Source organism: Dermacentor albipictus, chromosome 1, assembly GCF_038994185.2.
Source record: "Dermacentor albipictus isolate Rhodes 1998 colony chromosome 1, USDA_Dalb.pri_finalv2, whole genome shotgun sequence".
In the NCBI taxonomy this organism is placed as follows: domain Eukaryota; kingdom Metazoa; phylum Arthropoda; class Arachnida; order Ixodida; family Ixodidae; genus Dermacentor; species Dermacentor albipictus.
The window spans coordinates 114,816,850-114,843,156 of NC_091821.1; the positions used below are offsets into that span (position 1 = coordinate 114,816,850).

A 26,307-nucleotide genomic window follows, 5' to 3' on the forward strand; every position below is an offset into this window, starting at 1 on the left:
ATTCCAAACTGTCCTGACTTCTCCGCCAAAGTATTGGACAAGAGGACAGTGCTTCATATTGGCTCAAGTGAACTTGTTTTTGGTCTGGTTGGGTTTAGAATTAAAGAAGGTGGCGTAGGAAGCATTCAGTCAAAGAACAAGAAAAAAGATAGATAGATAGATAGATAGATAGATAGATAGATAGATAGATAGATAGATAGATAGATAGATAGATAGATAGATAGATAGATAGATAGATAGATAGATAGATAGATAGATAGATAGATAGATAGATAGATAGATAGATAGATAGATAGATAGATAGATAGATAGATAGATAGATAGATAGATAGATAGATAGATAGATAGATAGATAGATAGATAGATAGATAGATAGATAGATAGATAGATAGATAGATAGATAGATAGATAGATAGATAGATCTCATCTGGCATTTTCTTTCTTTATACTGCGAATTTCTTTAATATTATTCTTCATACGTGACCTTCATAATCTACCATACTGTGCACGTATTTTCGATGTGTGCCTTGTGCACTGTGTTCTTCGCCTGCATCAGGTGTGTACCAACTGATTTATTAAAATGACCTTGTGCTCTGTATCTGTAGACATAGAAGAGAAAGGACATGCTGCAGTTGACCAGTTGCCCCTATAGTTGCCTAACCCACACTTGGGAAGAGGGGCATAGAGAGAAAATAAAAGCAGGGTGAATACACGCATGCGTACGTACATGAATAGGGCAGCGTTCATTGCGCACGTAAGGCCGTTCTAGAGTTTGTTACATTCGCGCTATAACCCGCAGCAACAGAACGCTCCGCGAAGGTGCCTCTGAAAAGGCAGGTCTAGCCGGTTCCCGTTCGGCACCTGCAAGCACGGCGCCTTTTAGGCGGCGGCAGCGCGAGAAATAGAATCAAGCGTGGTCACGGGCCTTTGTTTATGGCCCGCGAGCAGCTGCCAACCACGTCACGTTCTAGAATGAGAGCCGTCAGATCAGGCTCGGTAATTAGGCCTAACGCGTCCACGCATCCGTTCGCAGACGAATGAGATCATCAGAAGTGCCAGCATCACTCATCTAGCTGATCAAGCACAGGCTCAGCGGATTTAGTAACTCCAAATCAGGATTAAGAGAAGTAACGACTACGCTAGAAAAGGAGGTCGAAAGATATGGGATCTGTTCGCCCATTTCATGGTCTCAACACTACTGTCGCAGTAAAATCCATACTAGCTTATACCCGCAGTGACTCAGCGTTATCAATGGCAACAGCGTCTGCTTTCCTTTGTCAATAGCGCGCGGCCCACTTAGGTTCAAGAGTCATAGACTGCGTAGGTCCGTTATGCCCATGTGAGCGCATTATAACCACAAGAAGGGTTATCCTTTCTACTTTCTGGTGTTGCAAAATGTGGTGTGCATCCCAACTAAATCGACCACAAATTAACATTTGTCTTACCACCTTGCAGTTTCGTCGGATATTTGAGTATGGAACAAAAGGTGATATTGATTCAACCTCCGCGCCTCCCATCCTAGTTTTGGGGGCTCATTGCTTCTACGCATGGCAATGCAGCGCATCGGTGAACTAGCAACCATTGTCCGCTTCCCCCATTTGCCTAACACCCACGATACACTGCGAACTGCATAATTGGGACTATGCCTACGACAAATGTGTTGCCAGAAATGTATAGCTTTATGCAATATGTACCAACATCCAGTGAACAAAGATCAGTTATCAAAATTAAAAAGGCACTTACACTTACCTGCTTGTAACAGTCCTCATGAAACGATGGACCAGTAGAAAATATGAGAACATTTTGTATGTTGCTGGTCTGGGTGGCACTTATGATGCAGGAGGAGCTAGAGAAGCAGTGGAACTAGCAGTGTACGCTGAAGGAGGGTGCTCTCGTTATCTGTAAACTTCAAAGTACTTCTCTTTGTGTGTATTCTGAGTACATCTTATTCCTCGTTGATCATTCAGATAGGCAAAACTGCTAAATTTCAGGGCGTGACCACGCATACATAATTTTGTAACTCGAATACACTGGTTGGACCGTAGCTGACAAATATTACGCACATCCGTCCATGTACAGTGAGACATATAATCAAGCGATGTCTGTGAAACAAAACTGTGCAAGAGGAGTAAGAACAGTGCTCGTTCGCGACAAATAAAAAGATTAAAAATGAAGTTGAACACGAGAGAACGAAGTTGGTCTTCTTCACTTCCACAGAATGGAGTATGGACTCATATATAATTTAAGGTAGGGTTAAGAATTGCGTCAAAGCCCACACGATAATCGCGCACTCACTCGGACATCAGTTAGCAACAGCTCATCTCCTTTCTGCAATATGGCTGCTGAAAATATTTCCACATGGCGAGAGCAAAAGCAGATTAGAATTGTCGGACGTGCCTAGCTGCTTGGAGTTCGCGACGAGTGTTAATGCAGAGTTACGTTCGCTCGAATCCGATCCACTGGCGCGTCGCCGATCACGACCTGTAGCGTGGTGGATGCTGCTGCCGCAGCGGATGCGAGTGGCAGGCGCTGAGGTAAAGCTCAGCTTAGGTAGGCCTCAAGCCTGGCGGCGCTCTGCAGTTAAACGTCCGCGCTGCAGACCCTGGTTGCTCGCACTACGCTCGCTTCAATGGCGTCTATACTAGCGCTCGTGGTAGGACTGGCCCTACTGGCACCCACGGAGCCCTGCGGCAAGACGCTGACAAGCAGCGGCCGGCTCACGTCGCCCGGATACCCCATGTCGTACCCACCGAACGTCCGCTGTTCGTACACGATGCGGCCACAGGTGGGTGACAGCGTAGCGGCTGCTGCCGCTGCGTGAATCGAGGCACGCTTCCTTTTTCACTGACTTCGCAGTTGCGTGCATATTACGTGGCACACATTCGGGCACGTATTTTTTTTTTGTTAAATGCGAGGAGAAAGAAAAAACAACCCACGCACTTTGAGCATCAATCTTACTCCAAGCATTTTGTCGCGATATATAGCTGGCTATCCAGCATCGTTTGATATTCCGCGAAGCGTTACCAGGTGGACCGACGTGTTTGTGTAAAGCGAGCAAAAATGACAACATCAACACGTGGTGCCTGAACGCCACTGCCACCGTAATGGGACACCAAGAACGCTTTAATTATGAGAGGCATGTGTAAAATCAAAGTAACGCCATTCGCTTGAAGCTTTGAACTTCTTTGTGGCTTCGAGTGCAAGTGCTCGTTCAGACTTCGCAAAGCAAGTGAATGCAGCGTACGACCTTCGTGCTGCAACCCGAATAAAGCTAGCGGTACAATTAAGAATCTGCTCAAATCCTTGATTCGTTTCCTTTATATAGCCAGCCTTTTCATATATGAAAAGATAGCAACTAGTATCAACTGCTGAATACTGCTTGGTTTGGCGCCTGTTCTACGAGCAATTCGATAGGCATTATGTGGCATATTGTTATGACCTAGCGGTACAGCTCGTTGCGTATACTCCGAAGAGAGTTACTTGTTCATGACTTTTTCTTTTCACCTTTAGTTCAACAAAGAGCTTCTCAGCGCCGCTGAACATAATATCTTCAAGGGCCCTTTCATCTCTGGACCCTGTTGCACGTTGTTACAATCTCGACCGAGGGAGGTGGGTCTTCACCGGAAGAATCAGAAAACGACGACGAAGCCGGGCATCGTGATTATGAAAGAAAGAAGAAAAGATTGTATGCACTTCATTGGTACATGGATGTGACTCTCATCTGAGTCTTGAATGGTTCTTATAAACATGGGGGCCAGCACGGCGTTAGATAACCCCTAGCGGTCTGTGGTCGTCGCCGTCTTCTTCCGGAGCCTTTCTTCTTCTATCCTTTGTTGTCAGCTCGTGGAGAACGGAATGGCGTCGTCTTGACCTTGTGGCCTGTCTTTCCCTTCGCCCATCCTTTTGTGTCAGCTCGGGGAAATAGGTGATGCCGTTTTTGAGAAGAGGGCAATTAGGTTGACATGGGGAATCCCGTTTGAATGCTTCTCACGCCTGACAGATCGGCCATAAAAACATGCAGCGATGCTCGACTCAATCAAGATTTTGCACGATCTTTCAGAACTGCTCTTAAGCACTTTGTGTTGAAGTAACCTTCATTTTATTGTATATAACATTTATTACTCTGCTTAATTTTGTACTTTTCACGATCTCACAAGCCCCTACAACAATGTCTCATAGCCGAATGTAGGTATCTAATTAAAAAATAAAAAAAAGAAGCTTTTGGCATCATCGTGACAGCTGTAAGCCCGAAACACCCGTAGTGACTAACTGCATCGTTGACTGGCCGTTTCAGGTCGCTTCGGCGGCGCTTCAAAGGCTGTGTAAGGCTGATCTTTAATTCGAGACTAAGCCGACCATAATAGGAAATTTAAGCTTGGTTGTTATTGTTAGAGCCTGCTGATATTCTCTTAGTACAACTTGAATGCTGTCGTGCTCCAATTTGTAACATCGCTGGAGCACTGTAAAACTACTTAGTCGGAAAAGTGTTAAGTACACCACTAAAAGCAAAACCCGACAACTCTACGTCAGCGTAAGCATCACGTAAAATTTGTTGCGTCTTGATACCGAAGGCAACGCGGTGAAACGCGTTAAAACACTGTGCTTCTAGCTCTTTCGCTTGCATTATTAGATGCTCGTTGGAAGGATCTGAAATGGCCAGTCAACGACGCAATTTGACGCCACGAGCGACTCACCGTCCGGCAAGCATGAAGTGAGGGATATCGTGGCTTGATAAAGACGATCGCTCTCACTCAAAGCTGCGTCACTAATGGGCATCCACTGGGAGCACGACAGTTGCGCTTTTCGGCATTTCATTTTCGCTTTTATAGGCGAACTTGGCCTGAATTCATTACTCCGCAGAAATTACCGACGCCACCTTTGTGCAAGCCTGGAAGCTGTTATGAACTCCTCTGACAATGGGCTTCAAGTCTCTCATTAGGATTGATTGTCTGACTCAATTAAAAAGTTAATTAGCCTAAATTTTATCATATTCTTGTCTGATTGTTACCATGAGTAATTTTAAGATGTACGCCATGATAGTCGAAGGAATCTCGGAAGAATTCGCTTAATTACATCACCCTCCCTCTCTTGAAGCAATTTAGAGCGGCATTTTCTGAACCAGCCTGTATCTCAAAGGAGCAAGGCAAAAAAAGACAATAAAACGTTGAAAGCCTGACAAGGCAAGCGTTCTTATCGTGATTGGTTTAATAGTATTATGTAGGGGAAAGGGGGAGGGAAGGACTATGTGTTGCTTGCTCTATACTGTACGCAAAGAGAGAGAGAGCAAATGATAAATGAAAGGCAGGTAGGTTAACCAGGACTGAGCCTGGTTGGCTACCCTACACTGGGGAAAGGGAAATGAGGAGGGACAGATTAAAAGAAGAGAAAGTACACTGGGGATATCGATCGGTCACTCAGTTCGGATCACAGACGGTTACTCAATCCGGTAGCTTTCATATATCGCAGCAGAGCTTTTGTGGCCTTTGTAGCTGCAATATGCGAGGCCATGGCTCCAAGATCTTGTTCAAGGTTAATGGTTTTCTATCTATATTCTTAAATAAATGTACACCCTTTGTGTCGTCTCTTTCCACACAAGTACCAGGCTCGCAGCGTTAAAGAGAGGAAATGTGGACAAGACAGATGACGTTTATTGTCGTGTGGCAAGATGCGACTCAAAGAGTGTAAACTTTTCTTAGGGTTCACTCTCAAAAACGTTTACACCCCTTGGGGCTTGTCCCCAAACGATAATCGCCATCTACCTTGCATGCTTGCGTTTCCTCTCTTGAAAACTCGGCGCTCGCTTCTTTCCTCTCGAGAATGCTCTGTAGTGGGATCGCAGCGTTAAAGAAAGGAAATGCGGGCAAGACAGATGACGATTATTGTTTGGGGACAAAATACAACCCAAAGGGGGTAAACATTTTTTTAGAGTGTAAGCGGCACAGCATTCCTTCCTCATTTAGCGGAAGCCCAGGTAACAGCCGCAGTTGCATGGATGGGTCGAGGGAATGCAATCGATGTTGGGTGAATTCAGGTGTGTGCCGCTTCCCCAATGTCATACTGTGCGCTAGCTTGCTCAAGTGTTGATCTGCGTCAGTCGGCGATAAATGAGCAGAAACAAGGGTTGCTCCTTCATGTGCTTTCCTAGCAGCTTCGTCAGCGAGGTCGTTGCCGGAGATACCGCCATGGCCCGGCAGCCACTGAAACACGACGTCGTGTCCTTTCGTGATCATATGACGGTGCATTTCTCGTATCACTGACACGAGTTGTTCACGGGACCTGCGACCAAGAAGTGACAGAAGACATTGTAAGGCCACCTTCGACTACACAAAAATTTGCAGCGCTTCTAGGAGCATTAATTTTTTGCCGTGGACTGAGGGAACTGGCGGTATTATGCCTGGTACTCCCCTCTGAACAAAAGTGCGTCTCGGGTGAGCGTGCTACTTTGAATGAAGTTCTCGCCTCAACGCCTGTCCGACACTTGAGAGCTGGCAAAGATGCAAGCACCACAGTCAAGATGACTGTTGAAGCGTGCGTCCTCTGAAGCGACTGACCCCACTGGTCAGCTCAGCACACGGCTTTGGTTAGCCCACATTCCCGTCACCGTACATCGAGATCAAGCGCCCCGCCTCGACAATGGTGAGCGGGTCAACGGGACATCTCCGGCCCGGCTGTTGACAAGCGCTGCGAGGGAAAGAACGCTTGGGAAAGCATATGGTACCTGGAGCACCGAGTTGTTATTTGAGCGCGGAGCAAGATGCTCTCGCTGGCTTTTTTCTTCCGTTCCTCGTTTTTTCGCCCCTTCGGACTTTTTTGTGTCAGGCACCCGGCATGGCAACAGCCCTGGAGTCTCATTTGACGCCACAATAACGCTCATCCTGTTCTTATCGCATACTTGCGGCCAGTGTTCGCTCGCCATGGTTTCGTCGTCAGCAGCCCCGTCATCAAATTAGCTGCCCACCACGCTGCTAAGCACGAGATCGCGGTATCAAATAACGGCCTCCACGGCCGCATTGCGATGGGGGCGAAATGCAAAAACGCCCGTGGTCTTGGGCATTGCGGACACGTTAAAGGTCCCCGTAGTGGTCAAAAGTAATCCGGAGTCCCCCATTACGGCGTGTCTCATAATGAAATCTTGATTTTGGCACGTAAAACCCCATAATTCAATTTCAATTCAGATCGAATCGGCAGCACAGCATGGGCTTCGCGGACAGGTGGCAACTACATAGGGTTGAGATTAGGTGCGCTTGCTCTAAACGGATGTGCGAGAGTAACAGATTCTGGTACATATAGTTGTAAAAATGAACGCGCAAATATACGGGGCCGCTCCTATAGTGTAAGCGATTCCTTTCGCTCGTTCATAGTCCATTCTTGTCCTTCACTGTTCACGACCAGCCGATCCCGGTAATTACGAGGGCGGCACCTTTCTCGGACCACTGACGAGGCGAGAAGAGGAATAACATTGGAATTGAATCGTTACATTATCCCCGTCCAGGAGGGCCAAACATGGCAATCTCTCAATAGGGGCAAAACAGACGTTTCTCCCTGTCCTATCTTGTGCGTCCTTGCCTTGTCTTCGTTGTGTTCGTCTCCACCTCTTCAGCGTGCAGCAACAACGCTCTCCGTAGTATTTGCTGTTTTCGAGCCTCTTTCGGCAAGAACACGTTGCCAAACGGAGAGGAAACGTGGAGTGGAGCGAGAAAGACGAGAGGCGCCGGCAACATGAAAGAATGCCGCTACAATTAGAGTACAGAAGGAGCTTAGCTTCCAGCTCATTTATGCTGGTTGTAACGTGTGAACCCAGTGGTGCGCTTAATCCGCGCCCGCTTTGAGGTCGCGTGAAGCTGACAGCTACGATAAACAAACGGGGCAAATGTTGCCGAGACTGCGACAGGTTCCTAAGAGAACAAAGGGTAATAAAACTTCCTTTATCCTTGTTGCGTAAGTTGATACTTGCTATAGAAAATTAAACATGAATCAGAGATAGCTTATCCATGTGGCACTTATATTGAGAGAAACAGATTATCTGGATACAACTGCCGTGGCGATGTGTCATAAGTGTTCTGAAGTGTGCATTCATAACGACGCAGACAAACTTAAAAAGTTAGAAATCATTTTTCACTGCGCGGGAGGTGCCAGCGCCAGTAATATTCCGCGCTAACTGAGCGTACTCTTTTATGCGAAATTATCGGAATGTCGTAAGCGGCAGCAGCTCTATACTGCAGTTCTACATTGACACGGATGAACAGTGGTACATCGAGAACTTTGCAAACATGACTACTGACCAAGATTCTCTGATAAGTAAAGTCTACGCTGAGTACGCAATAATGAACTTCACGGTAGTTAGGTATACCATATGCTGTATCGTTTCCTAAACTTCTATTCTTTTATTGAAAGTATCAGCTAACAACGCTATCTAACCCGGTTTGGTATACGTTTTTCTTGTAGATCATTAAAAAATTTAAATTCTGAGATTTTATGGGCCAAAACCACGATATGATTATGAAGCACACCGTAGTGGGTGACTCCGGATTAATTTTGACCACCTGGTTCTTTTTTTAACCCGCACACTATGCACCCCTTCAGTGCGTTCTTGCCTTTCGCCTCCATAGAAATTCGGTTGTCGCAGCCGGGATTCGATCCCGCGCCCTTCGGCTTAGCAGCGCAACGCCTTAGCCACTGGGCCACCATGACGGGTGACGTAGATGTTTCATTCCCAGTATTTCATATTACAACTTGTGTCTATCTTAACTTTTATTTCGTCATTGTCTGCTGACATAATTGGTGCCTGCGTGCCATCCCTGTATGATATGCTTGTACATGTTCTCTGGACTCCAGATGCCCTCAAGCTACTTTTTTGTACCTTTTTGTCTAGTTTCCATTCCCTAATTGACTGGGACAAATACAGCATTCATTCATTTATTCATTCATTCATTAGGTGGTCGTTCTGAGATAAAATGAAACAGGAATATACCAAAAAACTACATAATGTTATCATTATGCAAAGTGGAGTATATTCTAACTTATTAACGCGATTAGCATTCTTTGGGAACTTCACGCAGTTTTGGGAGACTAACTTTCTATCCAAACGTTTTTTCCCCCAACTTGTATTACTGGGTAGTCTGTGGTCTAACATATGTACAGCATCGGGCTGTTCTATGCTGAAGGAACAGAGTTCGAACCAACTGTCGGACCAACTTGGGTCACTGGGTGTGTATCACTGGGTATGTGCCACTCTTCAAGGAACCTCTTCTACGCCGACTTGTGTCACTGGTGTTACGTGTCAACACGGGCAAGACCCTTAACTGGACGGTGAGCACTAGGCAACCCCACTCATTCTTCAGTGCCTATCCAGAAGTCAACGCAGCATTGACACCGACGGCTGACGGGTGTCACCTGACAGCCTGAACTAATGATGAAAAGGGCCAACGTCAAATGCTACCGTGGGAACGGCTTCGAACTCAGATTTTCAGATTGATACGCACTATACGCGGGGGCGAAAGTGCAACATCGGAGGCGTAGTTCTGCGGAATGGTGCGATATCATGGGCGGGATATTGCGACCAATAAGACGATTGTGATTAGCCGTGACACAGTCATCAGACCCTTACAGCCGCCTAAGGAAGGCGACGGGATTAAAGGTAGAGAGAGAGAGAGAGAAGGGAAGAAGGAAAGGCAGGGAGGTTAACCAGACTGAGTCCAGTTTGCTACCCTACACGTGGGGAGGGGAATGGGGAGTGAAAGTGAGAGAGAGAGAGAGAGATAACTTAGGTGTAGGATGTCTATAGTCGGGCACTCAAGTCTGTTGCCCTCAGGTAGTAAAAAAGCGCTCGAACTGCTTTCTGGGCTAATGAACTGTGAGGCCAGGCTCCCAAGATCTTCGCTTCCGTAAATGGCCTGTCATCCAAGGATTAAAGGTGGAGACCTTTGGTGCAGTGAGGGTGGTGCTGACGTGTCCTGATATGAGCTCCGGCGTTCATTATGCTCCTACATAGAGTGGGATTTCGTATCTGGAGCCAGAGTAAATAATGTGAAATAAGCCATTTTTCCTTCGTTCCTACTACCGGACGTACTCGTCGATGGGTTTGGTGGGTTCCTGGCCCAAATGCCACCTCGAGGCGCAATACTGGGTACACAAAACTAAACATTTTTGTGGTGCTGGAGGAATCTAACCCGTGTCATATATAAGAGGGTTGATCCAAAAATAAGGTTCCCAAAGAGCTTCAGCCACACGCGAAGGTTCGAGACTAAATCTGGCAACACTGCTGCGCGCGGCTGTTCCCCCACTCTCGATTCCCCCAGGCCGCACTTCGCTGCGCCACTCATTCTTGGCTCAGCAGCCGTCCGATATGGAGGTTCCCATTGTTGATCGCGCCAAGTGCGATATTCGTTCCATAATTCGCTTTTGCACGCCCAAGGGACTACACCCATAGATATTCATCGTCAGTTGACAGAGGCGTATGGCGACAAGTGTATGTCTGTTCAACACGTCCGAAAGTGGTGCAGGGAGTTTAGTGCCAGTCGGAAGGAAGTCCACGATGAAGAACGGAGTGGAAGACCGTAAGTTTCGGAGGTGGTTATCGAGATTGTCCAACGCGAAGTGCTTCAAAACAGGAGGATCACCGCTCGCGAACTTGTTGCTCAGATTCCTGGGAGTTCTTACGGTACAGTGGAAAGAGCTTTGACTGAAAAATTGGGGTATCACAAGTATTGTGCTCGATGGAGAAACACCTTGACTGTGCTCGCCAGTTTCTTCAAAAGTGTCAAGAAGATAAGGAAGGATTGTTGGACTCTATTGTTACGGGAGACGAAACGTGGTTGTTTCATTTCACTCCCGAAACGAAACAAAAATCCAAACAGTGGCGTCACTCAAAGTCACCAGTCGCAAAGAAGTTCAAACAAACTCCTTCTGCTGGCAATGTCATGGCCAGTGTTTTTTGGGGGTCGTAAGGGGATAGTGCTGATCGATTTCACAGAACGTGAGACAACAAGCAACTCAGACAGTGAATGTGCAACAATAAGAAAACTCAGGCGAGCTATCCAGAGCCGCTGGCGAGGACGACTGGCAGCCGGTGCAACGCTGCTTCACGACAACGCCCGACCTCACGTCTCCCGTCAAACCCAGGGACTTATGACAAACTTTCAGTGAACTGTCATGCCCCACCCACCGTACAGTCCAGACCTCGCGCCTAGTGATTATCACTTGTGCCCCAAGTTAAAGGAACATTTGAGTGGTCAACGCTTCCGGAGCGACGATGCAGTTAAAGAAGCGGTGAAACGCTTCCTCAACGGGTTGGCAGTGCAGTTCTGCGACATGGGGATACAAAAATTGGAGCACCGCCGACATAGGATGGCGATTATGTAGGAGAGTGGAGCAAACTTTCGTCTTTCCAATGATGTGGATTTCTGTGAGAATAAACAATGTTGTGTATTTCTAAAACTGATGAGAACCTTATTTTTGGATCAATCCTCGTGTGTATGTATATATATATATATATATATATATATATATATATATATATATATATATATATATATATATATATATATATATATATATAATACGGATTAGATTCCTCCAGTACCATAAAAATGTTTATTCTATATATAGATATATTTTAGAACATTTTGCCCGGTTATATATACTTGCACACGCACCCCGCGCGAACTTCGCGGCAACGCGGGTAGATGGTGCAGTGTGTTCAGTTAGAATAAGTTTACTGTATAGGCTTCCTTTTATAGGCTCCGTAAAGAGAGCCTGTACAGTAACTCAAAGTGGTAAGCGCGAGATAAAATTCCGGCAGCATACACGCCTCATACAGAACGGGTCTATGCGACGACTATACGGTGTGTTGCTTCATTGCTTCAATGATAATCACAATAACGTGAACATTAATCGCAAGATGGGTTCTGACGAAGTTATTTTTTGTCAAACAAAATTAATTTCAGCAAGAAACAATGATTATTCGCCGATGTATGCCAATCTAAATATCTGATACATCAAAGACTGCCGGCTGTATAAGCGACTTCTCACTCTTTTTCAAACTACTAAACGTCTGATGGTGGTTTTTATGCTGATTCGTCAGCATAACGCCGCTGTGTGGTTCTTCGAGTTAGGAACTCCTCGCGGGCAAGCGAGCGCGCTGAGACGCTTGGCGCGTTTTGATTTGGCCTTATATACCGAGGCGCAGTTAGAATGCAGGCGAGGGCATACGCGGACAAGGAATGCCCCAATAACGCAGGCTTCCAAAAGCGAGAACGAGGGTGACGTAGCGTCGCGGCGACGCCCTCTCCCCTCACGCAACACCTGGCGTGCTATTGCAGCAGAAGGTGTACCTTTTCGCCCGCTCTGTAGCGTCGAGGCACGCTCGTGACGTGGCGTCGCAGCCAATGGAAATTTAGGAGCCGTTTCGCTGCTACAAACTACAGACGCCGGCTTTTTCGCTCAATGGGCCATTTGACGCTTTCGCATCAAAACTTCCTACATGTGTTGGCCTCTTGCCGACGATTCGGCTAACACTTCGCGGAAACCAGCTTTACTGTGGAAGAATGGCTCAGACTAACTGGCGTATTCTAGCTTCAAGTCCAGTTCGTCTGTCTCTTGCTCCGGTCCCCTGCTCCGTAGTCATTCGCACCTGTCCCTCATCCATAAACGACGCTGGAAATGAGGTAAGATTTCACGCTCACTAATTAAACACAAAGCTTTCGGAACACGTTTTGGGGAAACGTAATTTCACATAGGGGAGACGTTTACGTTTGAATTTTATGGGAAAATCGAAGGTGACCATGCTTTTAAATTTGATATATTCACAATGTTGCAAGTTAAGCAACACTCATAGGTTAGCGTGCGTTTTTAAGAACGAAGATTGTTGGAAGTCTACATGAAAAGAATCTACGTTCTACGATCTGTCTGCGTTGTGTAACAATAACCCAGATTGGGCATAATTTAACTGTTGTCCTGGGCAATGCCCAAATTGGGCACTGGTCATTTATTACGTTGTCTCACTTTCTTTTTTTTGATAACGTGGCTTTAACATAATAAGAAGGGTCGTGTTGTCTTAAAATACTTAGGGATAGCTTGCTGAAAATTTTTCAGATTGATCCTTATTGGCGATTTTTCTTTCAGCGACAATTGTCCAAATTGTCATTTTGGCGAAATGCGTAAAACATGCCATTGTGGGGAGCCGGCATTGTAATCTTCAGTACGGAGGGCGGGGCAGAGAGGGGGGGAAATTTTTTTTTCACCGGGATAAAAACACGTCGATCGCAGATGTGCGTTCGACCTTATCTGAAAACGACCCTATGCGCGTTCGTCAATGCATGAAGTTGCGCAAAATGCGTGTAACACTATTATTGCTTCCAACTACCTCCATTCTACGGATTCTGCAGGAATGTCTTACACATTTCTCTGCTCGTTTATTTTCCTTTCTTTTTTTGGTGCGCGCGTGCATCCGTGTGTGTGTGTGTGTGTGTGTGGGTGTGCGTGTGTGTGTGCGTGCGTGCGTGCGTGTGTAAATTACAGATTGCGTGCGTGTCAGGCTCTTCTTTCTAAAAGCATTTTCTTTTTAATTTTGGAGTAGAGTTAATGTATATTTATCATATAAGAGAGGGGGCCCCAAGAAATACGGACTGGCTTCATGGAGCTCGTCGTAATTGCAGTATTTTCTCACGTTAGGTGGGTATAGTTGGACGCGTCGCCAAGCTTACGCCACCATAAAATGGATGAATGGGGGATGGGCATTTGGGCAGCTTACGGAAGATGTCTACTGAAAGGTTAAGGTTTGTAGGTTACCTAGGGGTTTTGCAAATAATTATAAATACTCGTTTTCTCACCCTTTAGAGGCGTTATGCGAAGGACTTACTTGGTTTGCCCAGTATATCCTGAAGTAACTAAGCATGGCACCGAGACTCAATTTGCATAGGAATGGGCACCTTCCATAAGTAATCTATAATCAAAGTTTAAGCTTTATTAGCTAAGTGCGCCCTTTGTAAAAAATTACTTATAAGTCTCTCGAGTGCATTGGACAGGTGTTACGCGCAATGTTTCCCAGTTTCCTGGGAGAACTGATTGCGGCATTGAATTCCTATTTGGTAGTAGTTTGGCACACGTCAGGGGCAATCTGCGGCCAAAGTTTAACGCTTGTGAGTTAATCACGAGCTTTGCGTATGATTCTAAATTCCTGTTTTCCCTATTTTTCAGGCGTTGCAAGGAGCGCGTACGTATTCCTGGTCTCCTCGGTGAAGTGAACGTGGCACCTAGTTTATGTTCGGTGAAGTATAGCTGGAATGTTAAGCGTGATGTGCAGAAAAGGTTTAGAGCACGTACAGATAATTACAACCTTTGCAGTCAATAACTTATGCAAGTGCTCGAAAGCGAAAGAAATCTCACGAGAACTTTCGCACGGCATTTACCCGATATATTAGGAATGCGGCACAAGGTATTTTGCTCAATGGATGCGGTCTAGGCTTTGGTGTTGGCCTTTAAACGTTCTGGGTGCGCTTCAATGGCGGCTCGCAAGGTATCCCAGGAGGAATTTTTTCTCCATGCTCGCTCCAGCGATACTTTCAGGGTCACCATGTTGCTGTGCTGATGGTCGCGGACCTTATTTTCAAAAATAGCCCTCACACAAAAGTCAATCGTGCTTGGGTCAGGATAGTTTGCCGGCAATTCTTCAGTTTGAATGAAGTCGTGCGTCACGGTGCATGCGGCAACACTGCTGTGGTGTTGATTTGCTCTTCGATTGTTGTGCTGGGGCGCCGTCCTGTTGCAAATTCCAAGACTCCTCATGCACCGAAGTGGGTCTTTCGACCAGGGCAGCGAACGAGGCTCTATAATAGCTGTAGGGTATGTGTCAGTGTCGATCTTTGCGCCTTTTGTCACAAAAACAAGAGGAATGCGCCCAGTGGTCGTTTCCCCAGCTCAAACCATAACAGACGCCGCATGGGATTTTCGAGAAAGTGCCCAGCTGGCTGCATAAGCAAGCTTTGACGTCGTAGTAAGCCCACGAGAGCTTTAAGTGTTGTGACGGGCCTCTACCACGAAAATTTTCTCATCGGTGAAGGGGTTCTCCGTCCGCGTCTACCGCTGCGACGGACAACCCTTTGCGTCCTTTATATTCCACGGCGTCTACGTAGGCCACGCCCTCTACATCATGGTATTCGCGCTCAACGCGCCCTTGCCTCTCGTCACTCCTTGTGGTGCTCCGGGTGCTTGGTATTGCGTAGTGAAGTAATGTTAGCTCCCAACGAGAGGAGAGGTGATATTGTATTTTTTTTATTTCGTGGGCATCTGCAAGGAGCGAAAAAACACTAATGCCTAATAGGTAGAAAATGATTAATCGGGCGTTTTGCTAAGCGCTCTACAACTTTCTAATTAGAATTTCTTGCCTAACTTCGTTGCTTCAGAACATTGTTAATTAATTTTGACTAATCATGCGATTAAGCAGAATACAAAAAAATAGTGTGACTTACTACACGCAATAGTCAGCAACATGCACTTTTGGTCGCGTCGTCTCGGAGTGCATGGGGATATTTTTGAAACTCTGGCTAAAGGTAGCTGGAACACCCTGTATAATTTTATTTTCTCTTTACGCCTCGCGGCAAATCCTCGGAGATAAAAAAGTAAAAAATAAAAACCTATCCACCTGGAGTTGTTTCATTTAGACAACCTTACATTTCTTGTTTTTCGACTTGTGTATAATATACAATAGGGGAGGGGGCGGGGTCAGCGAGCAAACCTCTCCGTTGTCCATCGTTGCAGGGTCCCAGCGTATGCGCCGTCGAGCTGAAGTTCGAGGAGCTGGACGTGGACGGCCACTTGCCTCGCTGCGACGCCGGCGATGCCGTGCAGCTCAGCTCGACGGGCGAGCGCTTCTGCGGAGTCGAGCCGCCGCCACCCATCGGTTTGTGAAGAAAATCTTGTGGGAACGGGCTAATGCGCAATGTGTCGCATGTACAAGCATAACGGCCAACGAGTAGTGTTATGGCAAGTCTGCAAACAGCAGCGCACCACGCACGCATTATGTACTTGTTTTCGCCCAGTTGTTTTGCGATTCCATGACCTTGTCGTCGTGATCATTAATTGTTGTTGTTGTTGTTGTTGTTGTTGTTGTTGTTGTTGTTGTTGTTGTTGTTGTTGTTGTTGTTGTTGTTGTTGTTGTTGTTGTTGTTGTTCACACATTTTGCAATTAGTAAAGAAAAAAGACTCGTTTGGCGTGTGTTTACTTGAGGTTGTACTGAGCATGTCATTGAAAATATGTCCGCCTTTCTGTTTTATGACACGCTTGCCTGGTCATGCACGTGCGAAAATATTCGCACATACGAGTACTGAGTGTCCCAGTTAATGTAGACCAAGCTTTAAAAAATTGACCTTTTTACATGAGCGGAACTAAGCATATATTGCTCTCAATCGAGTTGAGATGCCATCAGCATTTTCTTTCGTTTATGGTTCTCACTCGAGCAACGAAACATAATTGTCTAACTCGTTAAGTATTGTCCTAATTAGTGGGACGTTACTTAAGAGAGAGAGAGAGATGCAAATGAAAGGAAGGCAGGGAGGTTAACCAGACTTAAAACGTCCGGTTTGCTACCCTGCACTAGGGGAAGGGAAAGGGGAAATAAAGACGGAAAGAAGAGCGTGACAAAATGAAAGCATGAGAAAAAAAAATATGAGAAGGGACGAAATGGGGTCATTATAGTCTTTCTAATAGGCCACTGTCACGTAGAAAAGTCAACAGAGCCTTGACCGACTTTTGCTGCGACGACAGTTCACGTCGGCATTCCAAAACTGACTGTTCTGAAAGTGGCCTGTCGTCAAGGCGCGCCAACGCGGTCGCTAGTGATAGCCGGTGCGCGCTGTATCGAGGACAGTGGCAAAGCACGTGTTCGATAGTCTCTTCGCCGCCGCAGTGTCTGCAAGCCGCGCTGTCATCCATACCGACTCGGAAGGCGAAGGATCTTGTATAGGCGACACCAAGCCACAGTCGGCAAAGTACTGCTGTTTCGAGTCGAGAGAGTCCAGGCGGGGGTCGAAGTCGAAGGGATGGGTCCAGTCGGTGTAGACGTGTATGCTTTAAGCTGGGTGTGTTCCATAAAGTTTTGATGGCTTCATTTGCAAGCACACGAATTTTCGTTGCAGCGTCTGTTCTTGAGAATGGAATGGAGTCTTGTAAGCCTGCAGATCGTGCTGCTGCGTCGGCAAGTTCATTGCCCATTATGCCACAGTGGCTTGGAATCCACTGCAACGTGATGTCGTGTCCTTGCTCGACGAGGTGGTGAAGCAGCAGTCTGATTTCCATAACTAGTTGTTCGTGGGGTCCTCGGCGTAGGGCAGAAACCAAACAATGAAGAGCAGCCTTGGAGTCAGTGAACACGCTCCATTTCCTGGGTAGTTCTTCAGAAATTACACGAAGTGCACAACGAATAGCAGCAACCTCCGCGGCAGTCGATGTAGTCTGGTGAGATAGACGAATCTTAATTGTGGAAGGTTTTGCAGGAAAGATCACCGATCCTGCAGACCCATTCACCGTGGTTGAAGCGTCAGTATAAAGATGATGATGCTCGTTGTAAGTCTCATACAGCAAGAGCAGTGAAAGCTGCTTGAGTGCTGGAGACGAGAGTTGGGCCTTTGTTCGTATTCCTGGTACCATTAGTCGAACATTTGCTCGAGCCAAGCACCATGGTGGAAACGGAACTTTCGCTGGAGCTGTATAACCTGATGGAAGGTATGCACGATAAGGCAGGACTGTTTCGCAAAAGGAAGCACGTGGTCGATCCACTGGCAGTGAGGCTAGATGATGGGCAGGGGCTCGAGCAAGGTGTCTTACGTGTGCTCTGAGCGCTTCCATGACTATATGGGTCTTGGCTGGGAAATCGTGTGCAATGGCAATTGTTTCAGCCGTTGACGAACACCGCGGCAATCCAAGACACACTCTAAGTGCCTGGGCCTGGACGCTTTCGAGTGTGCGGATATTACTTCTGCAGGTGTTGGTCAGCACAGGCAAGCTGTATCGCAAGTACCCAAGAAAGAGCGCCCTGTACAGCTGCATCATTGCATGTACTGAAGTACCCCAGACATTTCCTCCAAGAAACTTAAACACATGAGAGATATCTGTCAGGCGCTTCTTTAGGTAGGCCACATGAGGACTCCAGCAGAGGTCACGATCAATTATTACGCCTAAGAATCGGTGCGTCCTGACATAAGGTATGCTTTGACCGTCGATAGATATGTACATCGTATGATCTCATTGGCTTTCGGCTAAACGCGACCAATGCGCATTTTTCTGGCGAGATCTTGAGGCCTTGTTCATTTAAGTATGCCGATGTTGACGTGGCAGCTTTTTGAAGCCTGGCGCGCACTTGCGGCCGTGTCACACGTGTCACACCAGATACCCAGACGCAGATGTCATCGGCATACATTGATATTTTAACTGTGCTCGGAAGTCGTTCCACGAGACCAATGAGTACAAGGTTGAAAAGTGTGGGACTCAAGACACCGCCTTGTGGAACTCCATGGTGCGTATAGTATTGCGAGGTTGGGCCAGCTTCAGAGTTAAGAAAGAGAGACCGCCTATGTAAATAACTGCGAGTCCAACGATATAATGGACCGCCTAGGCCCACCGATTCCAATGCTTCAAGTATGGCATCATGAAGAACGTTGTCGTAGGCTCCCTTTATGTCTAAGAACATTGCGACAGATAACCTCTTACACGTCTTTTGGTGTTGTACATAGGTTACCAGATCGATAACGTTGTCGATAGAACATCGGTGACGTCGAAAACCAGCTATGGCGTCCGGGTAGATTTCGTAGTGTTCAAGGTACCACTCAAGTCTGGCGAGGATCATTCGCTCCATTACCTTCCCAACGCAACTTGCCAGCGCAATTGGTCGGTATGAAGTAATCTCTAAGGGAGACTTGCCAGGCTTAAGAAGCGGTACCAGGCGGCTGATCTTCCAATCTTGGGGAACGTTGCGCTCCTGCCACGACTCGTTATAGATATGAAGGAGTGTTCTTCGTGCCCGTTCACCAAGGTGACATAGCATGCGGTAAGATATGCCATCCGGACCAGGCGACGACGACCGATTACATAGGGCGAGCGCCGCGTCAAGCTCTTGCGTCGTGAAAAGCAGATCCATGCGTGAATCTCGTGAATCTGGAATACGGTTCAATGTAAGCGAACCTGTACGAGTTGGCTGGCCCGCAACCATAGCACAGAAGTCTTCCGCCACATCAATGTCTTGTCGGCGCTGGAATAGTGCTAGGGCCTTAAACGGGAAACGCTGTTCCGGAACAGAACGTAGACCACGCACAGTTCTCCATATTTGAGAAAGCGGTTTGCGGGGATCTAGCGACGCACAAAATTTCGACCACCGGTGAGCCTCTAGTTTGTCCATGCGGCGTTGTATCTTCTTTTGCATTCGTCTGGCTGTTCTTAGATCCTGAATTGACTTAGTGCGTCGATATCTTCTTTCGGCACGACGGCGAATCGCACGAAGCCGCTCCAATTCCAGGTCGAATTCAGAATACCTTGGAGAACACGTGAGTGTGCGCGTGGCTGTCTGTGCCGTTTCCTTGATAGCTTGTTGAAGTCCACAAGAGAGGCCTTTGTGACAAGCGTCCTCAATGTGGGATTTAAAGACAGTCCAATCTATTCTTCGCATCGTGGTGGACGTATACGTGTTAGACATTCCCGTGATCTTGAGGTAAGTGGGGATGTGGTCACTTCCGTGCGTTTCAATGTCCAAAAACCACTTAACATGTGTGGCGAGGCGGTGGGAGACGAAAGTCAAATCGAGGCAGCTGCTGTACGTTATTCCCCGCAGAAATGTTGGACTCGCGTCATTCAGCAGGTAGAGACCGTTGTTGCAAGCCAAGGAAGCTAGTCGTCTTCCCGTCGCGTTAACCTTAGAGCTTCCCCAAATGGTATGGTGTGCATTGAAGTCCCCAGTGATAATCCATGGACCAGGTTGTGTTTTTAAGATGTCTTCTAGCCTTTTGGTGTCAAATCGGCTTGATGGAGACAGATACACCCCCAAGAGTGCAAAGGTGACATTCCTATTTTTAACAGTCATGCACACATACTGATTGTCGTCATGAGGTTGCACCGGTTGGACGACGTAAATAAGTTCACGGCGGATAAACACGACGACCTTGCTGCTTTTGATGTCGCTTGATGAGAATGTTGTCTCGTAGCCGGATAGTCTTATTGGATGGGATAATCTTGGTTCACAGATGACAATGATTGGAAATCGGTTAGTGAGAACAAATTGACGAAAATCGGCGATGCGAGATCTTAGACCTCTCGCGTTCCACTGAAGGATCGACGCTTCTCTGACCTCCTTACGAAATGACTGGTGATTGTCAGTCATGGCTTCACTCAAGGCTTGCTAGAACGGGGCTCAGCGCGTCGAGCACTTGTAGCCCACTTCGAGCAGATGGAGTGTCAATGCTTGCCAGCATGGCCCTGATGACTTTCACAATAGATCGCAGCACCGGGATCATTTGGCAGTCGACTGTTGAAGCCTCACCAACAGAAGCGGGCTTCGATGGGAGCGTCAAGCGTGGAGGCTCCTTAGAAGACTGATAGCTTGCAAGCGTCGGCCACTCTTCCACGGGGGCAGCGTTTCCCGTCTGAGGTCTCCTTGTGCTCTCGGGCATTCTATTTGAGGATGATGGCGTTGGCACAAGCGGCGCACGAACTCCACCCTGTCTTGAGCGTTTTCGTCGATGACGTCGTCGACGCCGGATCTTTTCTGAGGCTTCTCTATGGGTTGAGTTATCCCTGACCATTTGCTTCAGAACTTCGAACTCTTTTTTGAGTCTTGGGCATTCTTTAGACGTCGCTTCATGGGTGCCTTTACAGTTGCCACACCTAAAGTTTGTTGCACGGCAGACATCTACAGTGTGTGACTCCGCGCACCGGGGGCACATTGGGGAGTTTGCGCAGGCGCCCTTAACATGCCCGATCTTGAAGCACTTGTGGCATTGAAGCGGCTTTGGGACAAACCGCCGTACGACATGTCGGAAGTGACCGACCTTTACGTGTGAAGGGATGGAATCCCCCTTGAACACAATCTTTACACAACGGCTGTTGCCGAGTCGGCATACGTGCGTGATGACCACTCCTTCGTATGCCGGTTTGATTAGAATTGGCAGGTCCGAGTTCGAAATAGCCAAGTCAACGTCGTAGATCACACCTGCAGTGCAGGCCCCATCCATAGGTATGATCGGTCGTACTTTTATGTTCCCCAATTCTGTGATCGGCCGTAGCGTCTCCAGCGTGGTTCCACGGGTTGTGTCGACAGCTAGAACATTCTTTCGTGTGTTCAGCCGGACTTCCTTGATTTCGTTTGGCGCCTTTCCCTCAAGAAAAACAGAGAGAGCTTGCCTGTTCAATACTCGAAGGTTGACGGAAGAATCCACTGGCATGAAGAGGATGGTGTGCGGCCAGCGTTCACTGCCTGCCTGCATGGTTGACGTACTCGCTGGTGACGACGCCTTGATAAGCCTCCTTTTAGCCCTTCGGCTCCTCACCGACACGAAGCTGTCATCGGATGAGTCGTCACCTGTGATTGAGTAGACCTCTGTGTCTTCACTGGTGCTGGACCAGGTGCCTCGTTTCCTTGAGGAGCTTGTCAATGTAGTGATCTGGCCAGACGGGCCGGCAATAGGCTCGGCATCCATGGCCACAGGAGTAAGAGTCTCTCTGGGGCGTTCACTGGTGGTTGACCAGGTGCCTTGACTCATAGAAGAGCTTGCAGTTGCAGACTTCTGGCTGCACGAGCCTGCGGAACGTTCCGCGTCCATCACCTCAAGCCAGGACGCGGAAAGCGCTCCAGAGACTGATGAAAATTTGACGAAAAACTGGCTAGCTGGCACAGGTGCGTTCTAGCACTGAGTAACTTCGTCGTCTCTTAACTTAAGAAGTTGTAGGCAGCTATAAGCAACATGGAACAGGGATGTTGGTGGAGGTTCCCTGTATACACCCCTCTATCGGCACACTTAGAATGCTCACCTCCGTGCTTTGTATATTTCACGCGAAAAAGGATTTGCACCGAAGACGATATACGATGCACATTTCTAGAGCGGTGGAAGACAAATTCAAACATTTTGTTTTTTTGCTTAAAAGAAAAAGTAATTTGATAAACTTTTCTCAGTTTGTAAACAATACAATGTGTCATCAGGTGCGCTATTTACCGTATTTTTACTATGACCAACACAGTAATAAATTGGTGGCTTAACGTGGGCCAAAAATTAGTTTTTTGCATACTTATCGTTGCCTGTGCGCATTGCTGCGCTATATATCTACCTGAAAACATTTTTTTCGCCCGAAGTACGGCTTCTTAACGCTTACCTGATAAAAGTTTAAGTTCTTGTATGAAGACATGTTTTTTTTAAATATCAAATATGGATAATTTTGACCGTTTGTAATGCTTATAAAAAAAACGTGGAAATTCTAATAATCGACGAATACAGTTTTAGGAAGGTGTAAGGCCTGTCTTCATTATCTTAAGAAAAATAAGTCTCAATTTCTTAATAATTGAACGCACTTTTCGACCACCCCTTTTACGAGCCATACGCGAGAAAGTTCCATGGTGCTCAAGCCGGTGAAAAATATTTCCCTCTGAAAAAAGTTTTTGCTGCAACGACTTTTTGTGTTATACTAAATCACCTAAATCATCAGAAAGAAATCGCAGATGGTTGAGCGCCAGTGTTGGGACAGTTGGAGTGGAATGAACCAAATATAAGCTAGCTATTATTTGTTCATGACGCAATAAGTTAATTAAACGCGTTAGTGAAGCACACCCCGTCTACTTACACCACACAAACAGACAAAAAAGCGATGGTAGAAAATAAGCTAATTTCTTACAAGCTAATATTAAAATGGCGGCCATCGAAATAATAATGTTGTGGTTATTTATATTGAAAGTTCTATTGGATGTGACTGCTTCATTCACCAGTGCTTGTCTTTTGTCGTATGACAGTGATCCCGGTAACCACTGACGGTCTTCGGATGGAATTCTACTCCAACGGTCAGGGAAGTGGTACAGGTTTCGCATTACAACTGACCCAGATCGAGAACTCTTGTCCGAAAAAGGGTATGTACGAAATGCACGTTGCCATAATTTGCTGACCTACTAATGGCACGAGTCAAAACACCGATCTACTATCTGTACACGCTCGTATTAGGAGGCTGCGAGCGCGGAACGAGCCTAAGTTCTACTGGTACACAGGTCGCCAAGGGGATACTTGACGCACGTTGGCAGCACGTAGTTGATTGATCGACACGTTACGAGCGTGTTGACTGGTTGCTTTTATTAGGTTAGATTTAATTTGCGTGGTCTACGAGCAAGTACTAAGGATAGGAAGTATTAAAGGCACGCTAAAGAGAAACATAATGTGAATTTTGGCAGGCATAAAGTATTCCTAAAACTTCTTAGGTGAATAGGAGTTGATAATTAGCAAAGAAATAGAATATGCCGAAATATTTTGTTTTCTTTAATCTTGACCCGAAACCACGATGCCGGCGATGTCAGTGTGACGTCATGGGCTTTGTTGTATTTTCGCGCATTTTAGCCGCTTTTTATGCCTATAGAACATTAGGGTGCGTCCTTGCTTTCTTTCCAATATAATATTATCTGTAATGACAAAACAAAGAGCCAAACGCTGTGAAAATCAATGATGAGACAGAGAACTGGTGCGGGGCTTTTATTGAAATGTCACTACCCGTCTTCGTTGTTTGTTTGTTCTTTCTTCCTTTATTTTTTGTAAGTAGAAGGGGGGAGGGGGGCGCCTACTTGGCACTCCTTCCGAGGTGTAATCTACCAATTTGTCTGAGCTTAGTATCTTTCTTTAGCCGCAATCCCATACTGGATGCCCTCTCGCCCATCGAAACGTTCAAAAAATAATCTGCTCCCTCCAACGTTGAGCAATGTGGATTATTACATCACACACAATATCAAGCTCTTCGCTGTCGCCGCCGATACGTCATGATCTCACGATACAGTGTCCCGCTCCGTTCGTGTGAGTCACTGCGGCTGCCACACGCGAGCGCCGCCAGAACAAACGAGTGCCGTGGCCTTTTTTTCTTTTATTGCGGTATCAATTATATGCACACTCCAGGCGCACTTCTGCCGTCTTCGACGCCATGATGTCCCGTATAATGTCCAAGAGCAGTAAGAACGTCCCTGCGTGTCGTATTTTGTATGTGCTAGTAAAAGCGTGCTAGCATGAGCCGACGATGGCGGCTCAATCTCGCTCGCGCAAGGGAGGAAAGTGAGGGGGAAGCGCGCCGTCTGCCACCGCGCGCAAGGCACCAGTAGGTGTGGGGGAGGGGGCGTCCTACATCTATGGCTGCTGCCGATCTGCGATGGGGACAGTCTAGGCGTCTAGGGGAGACAGTCTAGGCGTCTAGGCGCACCGAGGGCCGATAGCTTCGCGTGCGCTGTTTTTTTTTTTGCCGAATAGTTCGCGTTGAAGCGAGAGGCAGCACGAACGTCAATTCACTCGCTCCTGCTGCCGCGCTTCCTCACTCCAGCGTCCTGACATTGGATTGGATTGGAGACAACTTTATTTATGCCTGCAGTTGGGCGCTCGCGTGCCTCGACGAGGGCCTACATCATCCTCGAAGTTGCCGTTACTCGGCGCGGGTCTCCGCTCGCCGTTGCCGGCTCGCTCCTGACAGTGGGTTTCCGCGGTCATCGAGTGAGATGAGTTCATGTTTGCTTGTGTGCGCGTGGCACCACGTATGCTTGTTAATTTAGTTAGTAAGCGAATATTTATAAGTTTATACGACCGATAAAACTACTATCCTTGCTTCGTATAGCTGTCTACTAATTTGCTATCGTAATCGATGCTTCGCCTTTCGGCTGAAGTTGCGACCTTTTTATGAGTGAAAACTGTCGCACTTGTTGCATACACGACGTCAAATATCTGATGTTTCCCAACCTTCATGCTTGCTAAGAATCATCGTGTCCGAAAAGCGTGTGAGCGCTTCTACGACTTCGTAAATATGTTTCAGTTACGTGATCGGCTGCAGGCTCCGCGTGCGGGGGCACCTTCGCCAAGGAGCGGTTCCGGCTGGAGGGCCCGTCGGCGGCAGGTGGCGCCTGCCTCTACCTGATGCGCAAGTTCGACGAAGCCGTGTGCCAGGTGCAGGTGCGCTTTCAGCGCTTCTCCGTGGGCCCCGGCGGTGCATGCGACAAGGGGCCCCGCCTGCTGGTCGCGGGACGCAGCCTGTGCGGACCCCGCGGACCCGATGCCGTAGGTACGGCACGCTATGCGCAACTCCGCGCTGAAAACACCTCTGTATACCGCTAAAGCGACGCCGTGGGGTCCTAAAAGAAAGCTGCACTTCTCACAAAGTGGAGTACTTCATCACAGAACGTAGCGGAAAGCGGTGCTTATTTTCCACTGAGCTTTCTATGAGGTGCAACGATTATGAACATATATTTCACCGCCTTCGGCGGCTAAACATTGTGCGCCTACAGTTAATTATTTTCCAGCTTTCCAGCTGCTCCGAGTGGCTTTCTTTCCTGGCGTCAGCTCTCTTTTGTACTTGTAAAAATAAACATGCCCTCTCATCAAGCGAGGAACAAACACCTAACTACATAGATTCTCATATATAACTTATATTTCTTATTTAGCTTAGTTGGCCCAAGCTTTTCCCTCGCTTTATATTACTTTTAAACATCTAGAAGAATCATCAGAGGAGAGAGCCGAACATCTGTCTGGGTCGATGCGTCTGAAAGCAGCGTGAGCGATCGCACTCAGCCGGAAGCTGCTCGGACAAACATGCGTATGTTTGGCGCTCACCTATCCGCAAGATAGCTCATAGCGTCACATCAAAACGATCTGTTCTCTTTCTCTTCAGAAACATTCGACTTCCCGACACAGACACTGGCATTTCTCTACCAACCAGGGGATAAACCGCAACAAGACAAGTTTGTGCTGGACATTTTTCAAGAAAAGTGCGACAGATAGAACGCCTTTCGTTAGGTGAAATAAACGATAACTGGTGGTCGCTGTGGTGTACTGTCTATAACGTAGAAGAGTCTGTTGCTGGGCCTGTTGACACATACTTTTAGAAACGATGGAGCCCAGCTTTTAAGACGCAAACACCAGGATAGAAGTAGATAAGCAGTGCTACAGTGGTATTGTGCTGCTCTGAAGCGTTCGTTCGGTGAACAAGGTCGGCTGCATCGTGGCTGGCGACGAGAAAGAGGCGGGGCGTTCTTTATCTCAACGGCAGCGCTCGGCTAGCAGCACGCATTTTCGGCGTCATCCGACGAAAGCCGACCTTGTTCACCGAAC

General features: G+C 47.2%; 1 protein-coding gene across 1 annotated transcript; it reads left to right on the plus strand.

Annotated features, from left to right (window-relative positions):
* Positions 1–2,554: 2,554 nt before the first annotated feature.
* Positions 2,555–26,017, plus strand: LOC139055612 (procollagen C-endopeptidase enhancer 1-like). The gene is made up of 5 exons (XM_070533148.1): positions 2,555–2,785; positions 15,757–15,898; positions 22,980–23,093; positions 25,034–25,261; positions 25,868–26,017. Exons 1-5 carry the CDS (start codon positions 2,630–2,632, stop codon positions 25,975–25,977), a joined length of 750 nt encoding a protein of 249 aa, XP_070389249.1. The 5' UTR covers positions 2,555–2,629; the 3' UTR covers positions 25,978–26,017.
* The last annotated feature ends 290 nt before the right edge of the window (positions 26,018–26,307 follow it).